General features: G+C 39.8%; 2 protein-coding genes across 2 annotated transcripts; both read right to left on the bottom strand.

Moving 5' to 3' along the window:
* Nucleotides 1-1,059: 1,059 nt before the first annotated feature.
* Nucleotides 1,060-3,693, bottom strand: pex11g (peroxisomal biogenesis factor 11 gamma). The gene is made up of 5 exons (XM_037674497.1): nucleotides 3,631-3,693; nucleotides 3,063-3,254; nucleotides 2,685-2,863; nucleotides 1,648-1,716; nucleotides 1,060-1,315 (listed from the first exon to the last, which is right to left on the bottom strand). Exons 1-5 carry the CDS (start codon nucleotides 3,691-3,693, stop codon nucleotides 1,087-1,089), a joined length of 732 nt encoding a protein of 243 aa, XP_037530425.1. The 3' UTR covers nucleotides 1,060-1,086.
* Nucleotides 3,694-8,531: 4,838 nt separating this feature from the next.
* cluap1 (clusterin associated protein 1) lies at nucleotides 8,532-13,202 on the bottom strand. Its single transcript, XM_037697825.1, has 11 exons — nucleotides 13,105-13,202; nucleotides 12,841-12,925; nucleotides 12,577-12,753; nucleotides 11,115-11,210; nucleotides 10,721-10,804; nucleotides 10,465-10,598; nucleotides 10,177-10,318; nucleotides 9,817-9,889; nucleotides 9,618-9,728; nucleotides 9,431-9,480; nucleotides 8,532-8,742 (listed from the first exon to the last, which is right to left on the bottom strand). The coding sequence occupies exons 1-11, from the start codon at nucleotides 13,200-13,202 to the stop codon at nucleotides 8,566-8,568; spliced, it is 1,227 nt and encodes a 408-aa protein (XP_037553753.1). The 3' UTR covers nucleotides 8,532-8,565.
* Nucleotides 13,203-17,615: the final 4,413 nt, after the last annotated feature.

Below are 17,615 nucleotides of genomic sequence, written 5' to 3'. Positions count from 1 at the left end.
CATTTTTGTTGCTCTTACTGTCAAATGACAGCTTAAATTTATTACTTTGTCTATAGTTATGCTGCGTTCAAGTACTCCCGTAGCTCTCAAAATTTTCCATTTCCGCTTTGTTTTGCTCTCCGAAAAGGCCCACATTTGTATGAATAAGAAATAATTTACTCATATCATATCTAATTATTAATTAAAAAAAATAAAATGCGTCATGTAATACTATAAATGCCCCCACAGGCGTTGATCAGTTAAAACTTAAGATGCGTCAATGTTTGACTTGAAGGTAACGTCAGTCCGTTTAATCAAACGTCGATATTTCGATAGAAAAAAGGGGAGTTTTCATTGTCTTTATTCCATTTTATTTTTTTTTACACAATTAATTATTTACATTAAATTTACAATTTAAAGTCAGCTTTTTGTGCACTTAATCATTGTTAAAAAAGTTAATATGTGTTATCTAAAACAAAGAAAATCAAAATATCAAATACACAATTTAAAATATCGTGAAATTATCTTTAATTAAAATAAACTATTATTCAGCTGTTCATTTTAGAAGCAGTCTTCTTTTAACATGATCAAAAATAAAATTGTATTTACTTAACTATAGCAGGCCTATTATGGTTTGTATTTTTTTTTATAAGTAAAACAAGTATTTCTGTAATCAACAACACGTCAGAACAACTCCAAAGTTGTAAACAATTAAAAACAAGTTCAAAGTTGCTTCCTTAACAGTATTTACACGATTCCTGCACTGTACTTGTTGCAAGATTACTGAGCCTCGTTGCATTACAGAAAGCTTGTATTCTAACAAAACAGCTCGTGTCATTTGCTCTGGAAAAAAAAATCTAACCCATGTGCCGTTAGCAGACTGACGTATAGCCTGAAATGACATATGAACACTTTTATCCAAACGTAATGGTTCTAATTATTAACAATCCCTAAAATGATTGGATTGAGAACATAAAAAAAATAATACTATGATCAAGTTATGCACAACAAGGTCAGTTAAATGAAATATGACAACACTTTAAAAACTGCAAGTTTGAAAAACGTCAATTTTATGGCATGTTTCAGTTTGTTGGTCACGTCTCTCCTTCACTGTGACGAGGACTCTGCGCTGTCTGACTGCTCACTGTCGCTGCTGTTCATCTGAATCAAACCAATCAGAGAGGAGACGGTGCCCAGCAAACCAACCAGCCAGCTGGGGAATCGTCCCGCCCAAAGGAAGCCGGGCGGCATCCAGTGAACGGCGTTGCTGAGGTCAGCGGTGCTGCTGAGGATGGAGAGCAGCTCCCCTTGCATCTGCCTGCAGAGCTGAGAGTGTCTAAAAGAGAAAACAGACAGATTCATCAGGTTGGGTAGTTTGAGGTGGGAGAAACACACATGTAATATTAGCTTCCTTAGATAGATAACTTTACTAATTGGCTTTTCTATGGATGTGAATGTTCCTGTTCAGTGCCCTGAGACGACTTTGTTGTGATTCGGCGCTATATAAATAAAATGAATTGAGTAGATAAGGGATTATTCTATTACAGAGCTTTATCTTGCTATCTATATTTATACATATATACAAGACTGAAAGGCTCAACAACTCTTTAAAACTTCCCACTATGCCATCAGATAGGCTAACTGTAGTTGCACTGCACTGATAAACACCTGCTGCCTCCTCCGTCCTTCTCGTATTTCTTTAACTTCCTCCTCAGCAGCACCAGAACTCGAAGAGATCTGCAAAAAAAAAAAAAAAAACAACATGACTTTTGAATTCAAATTGAAAGTGTTCGTTGGCTGGTTAAAGCTCTAATATACAAAATACTTCAGATGTAGCTGAATTTACAGTAGCTTTTAAATATAATCTGCCTTTTATACATAAGAAATGTAGGTAGCATTCTTTGAAGGGATGCATCTCGACCCTTGGCATTACGTGCCAACGTTTTGCACGATCTGTTAGAGCTTGGATTATGTGCTGCTGATGACGTTCAGCTCCAATCACAACACATTTTACCACGATATTTGTAAGACTTACCGAGTTACAGCCATGTTTGAGTTTGTTAAGGCTGATTATCTGCATCTTGAATCAGGTTAATTCTAAAAGTTTATCAGCTGGAGATGTATATCCAGTCATTACTTTGAGGCTTTCATTGAAACCGGTTCATGAAATATTTTGCTAACAGACAGATCACCGAACACACGGGCTCACCCGTCTTTTATGAAAGAAGCAAACCCACTCGTCAACACGATAATCAGTTTTCACATTTTTTACGTTTTCTTTGTCAGCAATCAGGTTTACAGACTCAGAGACTTTGGCGTTTAAAATGAGGTAATTCCTGTAGAAATGCTGCAATAAACGCTACAATTCAAAGTTTTTTTAAATTTAATTTTTTATTGCCACTAACAGCAATGTTAATTTGACTTGTTTTTTCTGAATATTTGTATGGCCAAGTGTGATTTTTTTATTTGCTGATCTAATTTTTCCTTATAGTTTTTTTCCGTTTTAAATCTTCTCTACATAAAAATCTGGAAACATTCAAATGTGACAAAAAACAGGAAGCACATCTGATGTTTGTAAGACAATGCAAGCACCAACGTATCGCTTGCAGTTTTCATTTAAACGTAAGAGCCACAGCAGTGATAGTGATAGGACTGTCGCTCGTGTGCATCTGAACCATGGGTCGGTTGTTCTGACGTGCTCGTACCTGAGGATCCCCAGCAGCAGTGAAGTTCCCCACAGCACCGTGCTGAACAACCACCACTTATCAGACCTCGCTTTGATGAGCTCAGCGTCAGCGGCCCAGGCCATGTGTTCACACGGGTAGTAGAGCTGGTCAGCCACATTCGTCAGTACTGATATCCAGCGAACGCCTGCATCCTCCTCCTGAAATATTGAAAGTTAAAGCTGGACATTTCTGGACAACGCATAGGCTGATGTGTTCAAAGGCATGTATTTTGAACCAGTGAAGACGATCAACACTTTAAACCGTTTTCACGATGAACTACCTAATTACAGCAAACTAATCCGTCTCTCTGGGAAACAATCGAGTCATGGTGACTTGTGATGCGAGTGTTTGACGCACCGAAGCACCAAACCCATAGCCGTGGGAGTACGCCAGCATGGAGAGATCATCGAACAGTCTCAGCACCGTCCTGCAGTGGCTGAGCTGAGCGGAAAACAGCAGTAAACTTTTCCCAAGTTGCTGGGAGGAAACATTTGTCTTCAGGGTCAGAACACCTCCAACAAGCTGCGAGCCGTAACAGACGGTCCTGATCTGCACAAACACACAAAAATAATCATTAGAAGCTCAAACAGCATCACATACAAATATGTCCAACATTTATAAATAGTAAATAAGGTCACAGGGAAATACGTTTAGATATCAGAATATAAAAATTGACCTTAAGGTTATAAAATGAATAAAATCTAATTTAAAGTGTGCAAAAATGCACATCTCTTTATTTATTCACGTCGGTTTTACTACGACGACTTAGTTTTTACCTCACACACAAAGTTTTACACTTTGGCCACATTTATGAATGAAAAAAACAACAATTAGGACATGTTAGTGTAACTGGCTTGTGCGTGTGTAACTGACAACGACCTAAAACATCAAAAAATACATTTCAGTAACCGATGATGCGACTCACGGCTTTATCTCTTCCTCTGTAGGACTCCAGCAGTCGGACCAGAGACTCTAAACACTGCTGCATGTTTGCTCACACATTCACAACACAGAAAAATAAAACACTGATCATTTCTGCAGCTCTGACGGACGGACTTTGAAACAGGAAGTTTTACTCAAAACAGACCAGAGTAGATGATCGTCGAGTTCACTCTTCTTCTTCTGTTATTTTATTGGTGGATTGCAAGCAACGTTCAGGTGCCTACCGCCACCTACTGAGCATGAGTGTGTAACCTCACAACCTCCTTTCCCTATTTAGATAAGTATGGCTTACCCCCCAGTCTCATTATTATCACATCATTTCTTCTATCTCTATAATTCTTTATCACTACTGAGTTTTGTATTTTGAGTAACATTCTTCCTTTCTCATCTTCATTCCACTTTTTCTGCCAATTTTCCATTTATTTTCCTTTAATTATTGATTTACCCTCTCCATTCCCTAATGGTATATTAACTGTTATTTTACCCTTCAAAGCCTTTTTTTTTTTAGCAAGTTAATCTGTTCTTTCATTCCCTTCCACCCCCTCATTCAACCTTTATTTATACAGGTTAATCCCATTGAGCCTCGGGGACTCACTGGAGAAAATAGTTGAGTCCCAGTTGAAGTGCTTCCTGGAGGATCATGCCATCTTAGAGCTATTCCAATCTGGCTTTAAACCTCTCCGCAGCACTGAAACTGCCCTACTGAAGGTCTTTAACGACATCTTCTTATCCACAGATACTGGTGATTCTGTGCTGCTTGTCCTATTGGACCTCACAGCCGCCTTTGACACCATCGACCATGAGATCCTCATTGCTAGGTTGGAGCAGTGGGTGGGCATCACAGGGTCAGCCCTCAATTGGTTCAGATCCTACCTCGCTGACAGATCCTTTTGTGTCTCCATCAAGGATTTTAGTTCTGCAGCGGCAGAGCTTAAATGGGGGGTTCCGCAGGGGTCCATCCTGGGTCCCTTCCTATTCTCTTTATAACTGCTGCCACGTGGTGCTATTTTCCGGAAACATAACATACCCTTTCACTTCTACGCCGATGACCGTCAAATTTACTTTCTCCTAAGACACATTGGTACATGCTCTATTCAACCTCTGCTTGACTGCCTGGCTGACATCAGGGACTGGATGGCTTTAAATTTCTTAAGTTTCAATGAAAAGAAGTCTGAAGTCATGTTGTTCCCTCCCAATGACACGATCACACACCACTGCATCGACCTTTCCGCTCTAGCCCTGTCAGAAAAACAGAGTCACAAATCTGGGAGTGATAATGGACCCTTCCCTGAAACTTAATGCTCCACTTGATAATATAAATTAAATTTCATTAGAATTTGTTTTGGGTTTGTTTCAGATGTAATGGACATGGGGATGAAAAACAAATTAGAAAACAAAGCAGAAAAGTGAGAGAAGGGTTAAAAGGTAAAGAAGGAGATAGGAATAGTGGAGAGAGAGAGAGAGGGATAAAGAGAACACAAATCAACATCATTGAAGTCCACCTCTAGACCTGTAGAAAGAAAAACAAAACAAAAACAAGACAAAACAGAGAAACCACAACAACAAACAACATATATAATGATACTTACAACATCATTAGAAATTATTTTATATAGTACATGGTAATGCAAGATGTATTTAGTGGCCACACCAATACAAATGAGTGTGTATCTGATAAACACCTGACTCTAAACACCTGTGTGAGCATGCTTGTCACTATAAGGTTTCTCCATAAAAATGTTCAATAGTGGATGTGGGAACCCACAGACCCGTCCCCACAGGACACAAAGGTAACACAGGGAAGACCGGAGTCACAGACACACAGCGGTCCCCAAGCCCGGAGCTCCGCGAGTCCCCCAACAGGGACACCCACACCCCCCAGAGAGAGAAGCAAAGGGAAGCCCCGGGCGACCCCCAGCAACCACAATTCAGAAACCCCAGGAGGCTGCAGCGACGAGTCCACAGGCCCCGCCGGCAACCCGCCCCTCCAAAGTAGATCCGGCCATGGACACCGAGCCCCGAGGTCATATCACCCCCCAACAGAGGCCCAACAGAGCCAGGGCACCCAGGCCCCGGTAGGCAGCCACCAGGGCTTGCACACACCCCACCACCCAGCCCCAGATGCTGAGAGCCGCCAATGCACCAGTGCAGGGGGGCCCACCACCAGAGGGGAGCACGACAGGGGGAAGTAGACCCCACATTAAATGAGGGGCCCAAATTGATACAAGAGAGGGGACCACCTAAAACCCAACCCGAGACATAAACAGACACACAAAGACAGCCCGTCCATGCGCCCCACCCACCCGACAGCGACCGCAAGTCGGTCCCAGGCCGAGGGCCAGAGCAGCAGCAGCTGAGGAAGGCCGGCCCAACGCACTAATGATCAGGCACCCCTACAGCCCCACACCACAGGCCTGGAGAGGCCCCGACATGCCACCCATGCACCCCCCCCCCCCCCCCCCGCCCCCCCCCCCCCCCCCCCCCCCCCCCGCCACCACGAATGTCACATCAGGCCGACTAGCCAGCACCCCGTCAAAGCGAAGCCACACCCCCGACTGCCGCCATACACCACCATTGCCCACACACACACACACACACACAACCACAGCTGACCCCCCGCCGGAACCCGGCGGCCACCCCAGCCAAAGGGCCGGCCATCATAACCAGGAACCCTGATCAAAAGATCCAAACAACCCAGGGAGAACCGGAGCACCGGCCCCACCCCCAATTGCCCCCCAAGAGAGCTATGTTGCCTGGGGCAACCCCTGGTATGTTTTCCTATAGCAAACAGACCCCAGGGGAGGGGCCAGACCCTTGATGAATGAAACAGCACCAGAAACCTCACCTGAAGAAGGAAGATTAAGGCACCTACCTGGTAATAGGGAACTGGGAGGGACGGTCTCACTGATCTGAACTCGAACAATGCTCTGTTAATGGACTTCTGTGCTCAGTGTGGGCTGTCCATAACAGACAAGTCCGAGCATAGCGTGGTCCATGTTGGTACCAGACCACCTTAGGGCAAAAGGCAATGATTGACTGTGTTGTGTCAATGACCTGTGGCTCTATGTCTTGGTGATGAGAAGGGCAAAGCTGTCAACTGATCACCACCTGGTGTTGAGTTAGATCTAAACCCAAGCACATAGTGAGGATGAACTAGGAAAGTCTGGTATAGCTCCCTGTCCCTACAATCTTCAACTCACACATCTGGGAGTTTTTCACACGTCTTGAAGGAGGTCAGGTACATGGAATCTGAACGAGATGGGTTCAGGGCCTCTATTTCAGATGCAACTTTCAGGAGCTCTGTCCTGAAGGTCATTGGTGCCTGTCGTAGTGACAACTAAAGGACCTGCTGGTGGACATCAGCTGTGACGAAGGCCGTCAAGCTAAAGAAACAGGCCTTCAGTGCTTGGCTGTGCCATGAGGACTCGTGAAGCAGCTGACAGGTACAGGGTGGCAAGAAGGACTGTGACTTCTGTGAACATGGATGCAAAATCTCATGCATGGGAGGAATTCAGGGAGGCCATGAAGAAGTTTTGGTTGGCCTCAAGGAGGTTCTGGCATTCAGAAAAGGAACGTGCGCCCTGTCCCAGACTGTGCTTGGTTTGGGTGGAGAACTTATCCAAACTAAGAAAAATGAGCAGTGGAAGGAGCACTTTGAGGAGCTACCTAATCCGTTCACTAATAAATATCAATGCCAATCAAAAAAATCACATCATTACGGTCACCGTTTACTGTAATTTTACGGTGAACTGGTCTGAGTCGGTCCAGTTTCGTAAAATAAATAATCTAATGGGCAAAATGGTAAAATTGCAGTCTGTACCATACTTTGATTTAAAAACAACAACAACCTCTGAAATAACTTCAATTACGTTTTCTGAATGTATCCATTTAAATCCTGACCCGTTGACGGTAGAAATGATTGTGATAAATACTAGTAAATACTTCTGGTTGGTTCATTCAGTGGTCTTTACCAGTTGTCAATGTATTACTGGGAAAATAAATAAATAAAGATGGTCATGACAGTGGCACTGTAACTAGACCTTGAATAATCAAAAATCTCTGCCCAACCTTAAAAATTAAGGTCAGTTGGTTCAATTGGTAAAGAATAAAATAAAATACATCAAGACAAACCAGAAAAATTGCAGCACTTCTAAACAGCTGAAACAACTCAATTAATTTACACTGTTTGAATGTATCCTTAATCTTTACCACTCCGTTAGAATGGATTCTGATACCACTTTATTCATTTTACTGAACCACAAGCTTGGGATCATGGTAGAATTCTTGATTTTTGTTAACCATTTCTAACAGAGTCTTTCTTGACACTCAATTATAAATAAACTGCACAGCATTCTGTAAAACTTTTTTGGAACCGGACGTTTCCCTGGAACTTGTATATTATATTCCTGAAGGACTGTGCATTTGCCGGGAACATCGAGGGCAGCGGAGTCTGATTCAGCTGCATCTACTCTTCATTAATACTAGTACTGGGTGGCTTGATCCAAGTATCGATAATATCGGCTGTTCTTATCCTTATAGTTGTATTGATATTGATAAATAACAGTGTAAAAGTATAACTATAACTTGTCAAGAAGACAATCAGTAAGAGTTCCTACTAAGTTATTTTATTCAATGGCTATAACAGGGTTAAAAGTATTGTTTTCACTAGTTTAATATTATAACACTAAAAATTTTACCCCAAATAATACTAAATTACAATGTTTACCATCAATATCACTATATTTATTTTGCTGTCATCCCTGAGACAAGAATAAAGAATAAAAAACAGGAGTTATATTGAGAAACAAATAAACTGAATGGTAACAAAATGTGATACATTTGAACATACACACAGAAACACCTTGTCCGTGTTTATGTCAAAACCTTCATAAAGACCGTCTATGGTTCATGTGTTCATTCAGAAGTCATCATCACTTTCCTCCAGCAGAGGGGGTCTCCCACCCCCCCTGGAAGGACGGTTGCTCTTCGACAAAGAGCCGTCCAAACGGTCATCCTCCAAATCCTTGCTCTCCTCTTCCTCCTCCTCCTCACCTTCTTCATCATCCTCGTCCACATCAATCTCACTGTCTTCACTCTGGAACAAACAGCAACAACCACAATACTGTAAATACTCACAGGATGACGTTTGTTCGTCACTATCTCACTCAAGATATTCTAATCACTGATTAACAAGACTTTCAGGGCAGGAAAACACATACAGTTTAAAAAAAAATCCATCTTAAACTCTGAATTTACATACATTTGAAAATACTGTAATACCATTGTTAAAAAAAACACTTTATTGCCACTAAAAACAGTTGTGTCATACACATGAGAATCAGCTTCTTAATGGGGAGTTTTGAGAATGGATTTTTTTTTTAAAACAACAGGAGGAAAACGTAAACTGAATGTTTTTCCTGCACAAACCTTTACACTCTGCTGTTTTTTGGGATGAAGGGCCGACCTGTTGGGGACTGCTAAAAACACCTTATGAAATTCAAGTGTAGGGAAATGTCACAACAAAAAAACAGTAAATGAAACGATAAAGATGACGATTCAACACAGAGTTAAATTTTAAATCAAAGTGCCAAAAACTGATGGTAGTAAACGATAAACTACAATTTCGTTGACTGAAAATATGAAATCTATAAAATAAGCAGGACTTTTTTGCAGTGTAAAGTATTTATTAAATTTAAACAGAAAAGACTTTGAATCGGCTTCACATAAAAAACAAGGTGACGCAAAGAAATAAGAACTAGTATAAAGTCAAGGACAATACTGACCTCATCACTGTCACCACCCTGCATGTTACCAATAAAGTGTCCTCCTCTCCCTTGGTAGGAAAAAAGAACAAGCAGCTATGAATTTATGAGAGTGAAAAAGTCTGAGGATGAAGATTAATCTAAAGTTCTTTACTCAGACATGTTCCAGGTCTCAATAAAATGAAATGCAAGTATCAAGTATTTCTACCTGCCATGAGGCCATTCCGTGTGGGTCGGGGTCTAAAGGGCCGAGATTCTTCAAGGTCGCTGTCTGACCCTTCGTCGTCAGGAACCTCAGAGTCCGAGTCCTCATCTTTCACTGCCAGAGAGAACAACATTTTTGGAGATGGACAAACAAGTTGTTTTCATTTGCTCCCAGCGTCTGTACGTGTGTTTGGTTTTCTCACAGGAATCTTTCAGGAGAGCTCGCTCCTCCTCCTTCAGTTTGTGCTGCATTACCCTCAGATTGTTTTCAGCTTCCTGCAGAGCGCACAACACAGTCTGTGTTGAATGCAGAAGTTTCAATCTGCAGCTCAACCTCCTTTGAAGCAAAAGAGTGGCCATTTCTCTGCACTCAGCATACCGTTCCTAACTTTCTCACCATTGTTGCCACATTAGTGCTTCTTAATCAAATTAACCCAGGTTATGAATATTACAGCGATGAAGTAGTTATATCTTTTCCAAAATGTATCTTTTTAAATTTCGTTTTAAATAGAGGATTCTCAGCATGATTCAGTGTTCTTGATATCATATCACAGTCCACACACCTCAAATCGTTCCTGTTCCAGTCTGTGGTATTCATCCAGTTGAGACTCCAGGAAGCTGAGGTTTCGAAACTTCTCCACGAACATCTCATAATGCTTCTGCAGATCCTCCTCTATCTTCTCATATTCATCCATGAATGCTGGCCTAAGAGTTTACGGATAACCACATTTTTTTTATTTGCTACTGTTCTGTTTAAACACTTCTTTTAATTAAAAAGAAAAATTAACTTTGCAAAATGAATTAAAACAAGTCGTAATTTCACTTTGCCACCTTTCACGTCACAAACGGACCTGACACTCTTCAGGGTCTGCAGCCTCTTTTGATACCTCTCCAGCTCTTGTTTTTTCTTCACGATCTTGGCATCCAGACTGTTCTCATCTGAGACAATATTATTCAGCATCTCTTTGTTCTTTTCTACGTTTTGCTTAAAAAATAAAGAAAATCAAAATAGAGCAACAGGTTCCGTGCAACAAAACAATAAAGATAAAAAGCACACTATGTGCAATATTTAAGGTCAAAGAAATGGAAATAAAACAGAATACTGACCAGAACCTCCTTGATGGCAGCTCTCAAGGCTTTTTCAATCTCGTTAATATCAAGCGGTCGAGCGATGGCAGCATTTCTTTTTTCCTGTAGGTTTCACAGTTAAACACAAAACGATGCATTCTGTAAGTCGTTGATATCAGACAGACTGCTTTACATGTAACTGTTTTCAAAATGCTGCTGCTCTCATCTGATAATACTTTATCCTCAGAAAACCAGGCCCCTCTGCGCCCTCTCTCACAGGAAACTAAATATGTGCTTAAACATTAAACAGAGATAAAACACTTTAAGTCCAATTTGTGTTGATTAAAAATATATAAAAATTTAAGCAATCATCTTTATAAAACAAGATGTTTTCGTTGCTTAATGTTGTAGATCTTAACGGTGTTTCCCTCACCCTCAGGTCAACCTCTTCTCCCAGTAAATCGTACAAAGATGCTCCTTTGGATGTGATCTCAGACGCCAGCTGACGGGCTGCTTTAAGGTCTGAAATCTACAGTAAAAACAAAGTCAGATCAATTCAGCGCACGCATGTGGACAAGATTTCAAAAGGAATACCATTTGCAAAAAACCAAACAAACAGCAAATTATTGAGCTGGAAGAACATTTCTTTTTTCTATTAAACTGTTGAATTTATAAAGGAAGTGTTAACTGAATATTATGAGTTTGAAAGCACGTGTGTGGGTATATTTGACAAACAGATGATGTTCAAATTAAGTAATGCAACATAAAATACTATAACTAAAGCAACCTGAACGTGAGACACATTAACAGCTTCTGAACTCCACAGAGCATTTACATCTCACATCTTATAGTTTGGAGTTTGGGATACAAAAACAGTAAATGACCCAAGACATAGATACCACAAGTACTCTGAAAGGGTCTCATAGTATATAAGCTAGAAAAACTTTATTATTATTGTTGTTCTGTAAGTTTTCCAAATGAAACTATTTGGCTTGTTTGTTTCTATCATTTTCCACAGCAGCTTGACCAAAGACATTAGACCATAGGGACTTCAGCTGCCTTCAAGGAGTGTGAATCTGCCATATTGCTTAGGAAGGCGAGGTCACATCTAGACAGAGACCAGATCAGTAAATTGTAGAGATGTTGTTTACATTTCTGCTTAGAAGGCATTGGCATTTAAAAATGGTTATTGTTTTGCTTCATAACATACAAGTCACTGTTATGACAGTGTTTCCCCTACCATTATACAAGCGGGGTGCTCCACCCAGTCAACAGAACTGAGCACCCCGCCTACCAAACCAAATTGCACCCCCACCCACCCTCCCCCCCAGCACTGACATAGCACTAAGCTAGCGGCGTGAAATACAGGCTCCCTAGCTAAAAAGCCAAAGGCAGCACTCACGTTGCCTTTTCCCTAATGCTGAACGCCCCCCCACTAAAAACTGTTAGCACAATCTGCGCTCAGACATGTGTCCCCCCCCCCCGTCATCAAAAATCATGGATGAGATGAGCACCCCACCATGGCAAGTTAACTAGAGGAAACACTGTATGAGATTATAAATATGAGCTTTTAATATTGTATTTATTCAACTATGTATAATTTTCTTTCAATTCTTTTAGTTTCCAGTTTGAATGTCCCAAATTTATTTTCTTAAAGTCTTCACAGCTTTCTAAAGAATGTATAGATAACCAAGTATAAGATGTTTATTATGTGTACTGTATGTGTGCAACTTTTATTATGTGACTATTAATCATTTTAATTGCTTTTATTATGACTGTATAATTGTTTTATTATGTGTACTGTACAGCACTTTGGTCCTGTGGGTGTTTAAAATGCTCTATAAATAAAGCTGGTATGGTATGTTTTAGACATAATAAACACATATTAAACGCACCCGTGAGCCAAGGTCAAACTTGAACTTGCTTTCTTCTTCCACTGTGTCCTCCAGAGCCCCCTGCTTGGTTTTCATGGCGCTGTACAGCATGGAGGTGATCTTCAGCATCTCCTTCACTGCGTAGCCATCCGCTTGGTAGAGATTTTTGGTGTTTAACTTGATGTGAGCCTTTGTTGCCTACAACCATGTTAGACAATGGTTAAAACAGAGTAACGGGATTTTAATTTGAATGAATATAGAGATTAATCTGTAAAATGATGTCACCATAAACTGAGCCACAGACTTGATGAAAAATACTCGGTCTGACTCTGTATCCACCTCAGTGGGAATATCAATGTGAGGTTCATACCTGCAAGAAGAAACAGGAAACAAATAGCAAAAAATATATTTTTATATGCTATATTATTTTATAGTCCCAGCAGAATAACAAAGAACCAGGCAAGGTGAAGTAAAATGACACAACAAGAAATTGACAGCTGAATTAGCAGCTTTTTATTTTTATAATGCCCATTTCAAAAGCTCAAGTACCTCTTCACAAGCCATATGAGGATTTCTGCCACCAGGGCGAAGTTAGGTGTTCTGAAATTCTCCATGGATATTAAGCGAGGGTAGCCCAAGGCCCTCATCATTTCAGTAAAATCTGTCAAAAACATCCAAATGCGAATGTGTGAATTCAACAATATATTGTTTTCTTCATTATATGTGAAGAAGAGAGCCGGCTTTACTTACTTCTAAGGTCTCTGAAAGACATTTTCCACTGAAAGAAAGAATTAAAAGAAAACGTAGTTAGTTCAGAAAAAGCTGTTTCCTGCACTGTCACATGGTTCCTCTATGTGTTCAATTACTAGTCAGTTTACTAGTCTAGTATCTACTGTATTTAGAAAAGCTAAATTTAGTATTTTTATTATAGAAAGCCGGCAAAACAAAATATTATTTGTTGATTTGGATTTCGCTGAAAAGTTACATAAAATAAGCAATGGTTTGTATGAAGACAACCTCGGTTTACCTGTTTATCTTCAGCTGTGGTCCCGCAGCCTCAGGCTAAATAGCTTTTAGCTATTAGCTGGACGTTAGCAGCAAGCTAACGTTTTGACTCACCGGGGACGAAAACAAGTTAGCCTCTAAAATAACACAATAACGTTTCTTTAAGTAACTAGTTAATAGAGTTACCTAGTTAATATTTATTAACAAGGTTTTGTTTCTTGCTATCACTGTGTCGGAGCTACGTTACTCCGTCCGTGGCTTCTTGGATGGTCGCCATGGAAACAGATTCGTGCTACGGAAAGTCAACGAGGCCAAAATACTTGGACGGACGTTTCAAGTGTGGAAATGTCTTTACTAGAATTTAAAAGGTGTTGGATTGTGTGGTTTTAATTCATTTAATATAAATAGCAGTTTCATAACTCAAAAAAGTCGAAGTGTGCACATAAATATTTAGTTTACTATCCACTTTATTGGTGCGTTTAAGAAATTAAAACACAAACCAATGAAGTTTAAGGATCTAATATTCAGTATTTTCAATAATTTCGTTGAAAAGTATTTTATTAGAAATTTATTGTTTTTTATACATAGGAAATATATTATTTGTATTATTCATTAAATAGGTTATAATGTATATCTATATATGAAAAACACCAAAAAAACACATTAATATCAAATATGGGTTTTAGGTCACACAAAACACAAAAAACCTCACTAGAGTTTGCAAAATGCTTGTGTAGTAAGCAAAATCATATTTTAAGTTAGCATCCTCAATATGAGCTGTTTTTATCTATTTTTTTTATTATATCACACAAAGCCCATATTACCTGCATTACTGCATCATGACTAAATACAAAAATGTTGACTCAAGTGGATGTTTTCCGTGTTTGAAGGAGACATTTCCCTTTCTGTGTAAAAGGTTTCTTCAGTCCTCATAATGGCTCAAAAAAATTCAGGCCTAAAAGTTACATGTGTTACTTTATTTTTTGTTTTGATTCTCTGTTCTCCTGATTCCTTTAGGAGTGATCTCAGCAAGCCATCTACCTTCAACTCAACCTATTTTAACACACAGCCACACAGCTGTGGCTGAGTGGTTAGAGCAGTCATCCTCAAATGGGAGAGATGTGGGTTTGATTCCACCAGCAGTCACATGTTGAAGTGTCCTTGGGCAAGACGTTGAATCCCTCATTGCCTCCGATGTGTCCCATCGGTGTATGAATGTGATCTAAAGCACCGATTAGTCTCTACAGATTCAGATTAGATTTGTAAGATCTAGTAGAGTGCTGTGAATGGGTATGAGGGCACATATTGTAGTGTAAAGCACTTTGAGTGTCAATAAGATAGAAAGGTGCTATAAGTACAGTCCATTTACCATTTACACTCTTCTATCACCATATCTTCCTTCAGTACATCCACAGACCTCTCTGTGGTCTTTTTTTAAAATTCCCCCTGGCATGTCAATAAATTTCCTGTAACATATCCACAACCCTCCTCTGCACAAGTACAAAACATGTAAGCCTCAGCTCTTTAATTTTGACTCAAGATAAGTGTTAAATGGCATACTGTCAAGATGAGTAGTTATATTATTCAGAAACGTGTTCCTAATAATTGAAGCCATTCCCTGAAAGGGTTTATTTACATTGTCAGTAGTCTCAGAGTCCCATGTTCACATTTGTATAATTTTATTTACATAAAATTGAGAAAAACTAATCAGTTTATAAAATACAACTAAGATAAAATACAAAGAATGCAAAAAGAAGACATGCAGTCTCAAGTTAAAACACTGATTACACGTTTATAACTAATACAAATGCACCAAAACAAAAACTAGTCTTGTGAAATGTTAGGGGCATGCTTTTTGTTTTATATTTTTGGCTTAAATCACATATGATGCCACCAAAACTAGTGATACCATGTACTTTTTTATATTGTGGTGGACTTTTATCACTGGATATTTTCTAGCAACGTGACTGTAGTTGCAGTACTCTCTGTGACCACTGTGAGGCGGTACTTCTCAATTAGCTTTGTACGGACGCAAACTTCCGGTTCTTAACGCGTCATTTATTTTTTACATATCGTTTGTGTAGCCTGGTTGCTATCACTGTCTTCAGCCTTCTTATGTGACAAAAAAATATATTAGATTTTTTTTCTTAAGTTTGAATTTTCAAACAAAGATACCGGAAAAAGCTATGAACGTATTTGGGCACGTGGGGCTTGACTTTGCGCATGCGCATTGCTATAAACATGTACAGTACGCAGAACATGATGGAGCAACCTGGAGAGCCCGCTCACAGGAACAGCCTGAGCAGGCACGAGCCTCCTGCCTGCGGCCTGCACAGTAAACGCGTCAAAGAGCTGGAAAATGCTGCCCTGCAGACTACTTTAATATCTCAAATGGAGAAAGAATCCGGAGCGGACGCCGGGAGCTTGACGGAGCAGCAGTCCGGGCAGGGTGAGCAGTCGAACGGCTTGTCCTTGGACCACAGGCCGGTCCAGCCGCAGCTCAGCGCGGAGGAAACGGAGCCGGGGACAGACACGGCCAAGCAGCGGGTCGAGGAGGAAAGGACGCTGACGGACCATTTAAACAAACGACTCCTTTCTTCGTTTCTGGAAAAACTTAATGAAAGGGACCTGGCGCTCCCAGGCGTCCAGCGCCTGGACTGCGCTGTAGCGGACGAAGACTCGAACAGGGCCGGGGACGAGTGGTGAAGAAGCACCGGTCTGGAAGTCATGGAGGAAAGCACAATCTGACAATTACAAGGACAGAACTTGATTAAACAAAGGTTGAAACTAGGGTATCCGGGAATGATGTTAGAATGCTTAAATTATTAAGAACTATGCAATAAATAAACACGATGCGATGTAAAGTCATTAATTACACATTTATTTGGACGCCATGTTGGATGCTGCCTGCTGCGTTTGTGTTGTTCCCAACATTTACCACTAGGTGTCAGTATTCGCAAAAAATTGATGGATTATTTTCATGGCTGGATTAAAATGAGGGATAAAGATGATTCGTATCTTATTAAAGTGAATTTTTAAAAAGCATACATTTTGTAGATATGCATTGCATCAAACTGCCATCTCAGTAAAAAAAAAAAAATTACATTAAATATATGTAACTGGGACCCTGTACACAATTTTGTTCCACTACGTGGTGCATATGACAAAGAACCTTCAATATATATATATATATACTACCATGTATAATAAAATAATTGATATCTACCGGTACATCATTCTTCAGAACTGAAGAATAAACGTTTCAACAAATAAACCGTCCAGAGGACCTGACTCAACCTTGTTAGATCATAATGCAAACTACAATTCTGAGTAATTTGTAGACATTTTTGTGTGGGTAAATTAGGCAGTAGTAGCCATTTTGACTCCCATTTGTTGTAGATGAACATGCCATAATGAAGTTTCATTAAAATCTGCAATAATTCTTAAAATAATTTCCTAATAGACCACTCTGACTGATACAATTAATGCTAAGTTTTAAGAAAATACGTTGTGAAATGCACAACACTTGAGTATGTGTTCAGGATGAACCTCAGTTTTTACCACAGCAGGTTTCAAAAGGCTGTGGTGGCAAAAAGGTGATCAGTACTACATGCTTTTCCATGTGTAACAGATAAATAGACAAAAACATGGTTATTTCTCTTTCACTTCAACGAGCACCACTGAGCCCAGTCGTTATTTAAGGTTTGTGGAATTCAAGAATGAAAGCAAACGACAAGGCAATCTGTGGAATACAGTATACGTATTTATTATAGACTTATAAAGTTTTTTCTTTTGAATGTAATATGAACAACTTGAGCTAGAAAAAAAAACGTCTCCAAAAGACCTTCAATAATTAAAAGTTGTGGTATTGTAATAAATGTTACGAAACAGCAAATTTGCACAAAAAGCAAATATTCAGACTATAAACATGTGATAGTGATACCCCTTACAGTGTGTTTGAGCTTAACTTTCATTTGTAATAAAATAAAAAGTTTAGCTTTTTTCATGACTTTTTACAAATGTTAACCTCAGAATGCAAGGCCAAGCTTCAAAAA

This window comes from Nematolebias whitei, chromosome 3 (genome assembly GCF_014905685.2).
Source record: "Nematolebias whitei isolate Nwh7 chromosome 3, NemWhi1, whole genome shotgun sequence".
NCBI classification, from domain to species: Eukaryota; Metazoa; Chordata; class Actinopteri; order Cyprinodontiformes; family Rivulidae; genus Nematolebias; species Nematolebias whitei.
This window is presented reverse-complemented; position numbering and strand designations above follow the sequence as displayed.

Bases quoted from the DNA above. Each gene is read 5' to 3' on its own strand.
- pex11g (XM_037674497.1), bottom strand. From the start codon at position 3,693: ATGCAGCAGTGTTTAGAGTCTCTGGTCCGACTGCTGGAGTCCTACAGA. The intron at 2,864-3,062 runs GTGCGTCAAACA...TCAATATTTCAG, and splicing joins GCTATGGGTTTGGTGCTTCG to GAGGAGGATGCAGGCGTTCG. The intron at 1,717-2,684 runs GTACGAGCACGT...TTTTTTTTGCAG, and splicing joins CTGCTGCTGGGGATCCTCAG to ATCTCTTCGAGTTCTGGTGC.
- cluap1 (XM_037697825.1), bottom strand. From the start codon at position 13,202: ATGAGGGCCTTGGGCTACCCTCGCTTAATATCCATGGAGAATTTCAGA. The intron at 10,805-11,114 runs GTGAGGGAAACA...TGAAACCTACAG, and splicing joins GAGAAGAGGTTGACCTGAGG to GAAAAAAGAAATGCTGCCAT. The intron at 10,319-10,464 runs GTCCGTTTGTGA...GTAAACTCTTAG, and splicing joins CAGACCCTGAAGAGTGTCAG to GCCAGCATTCATGGATGAAT.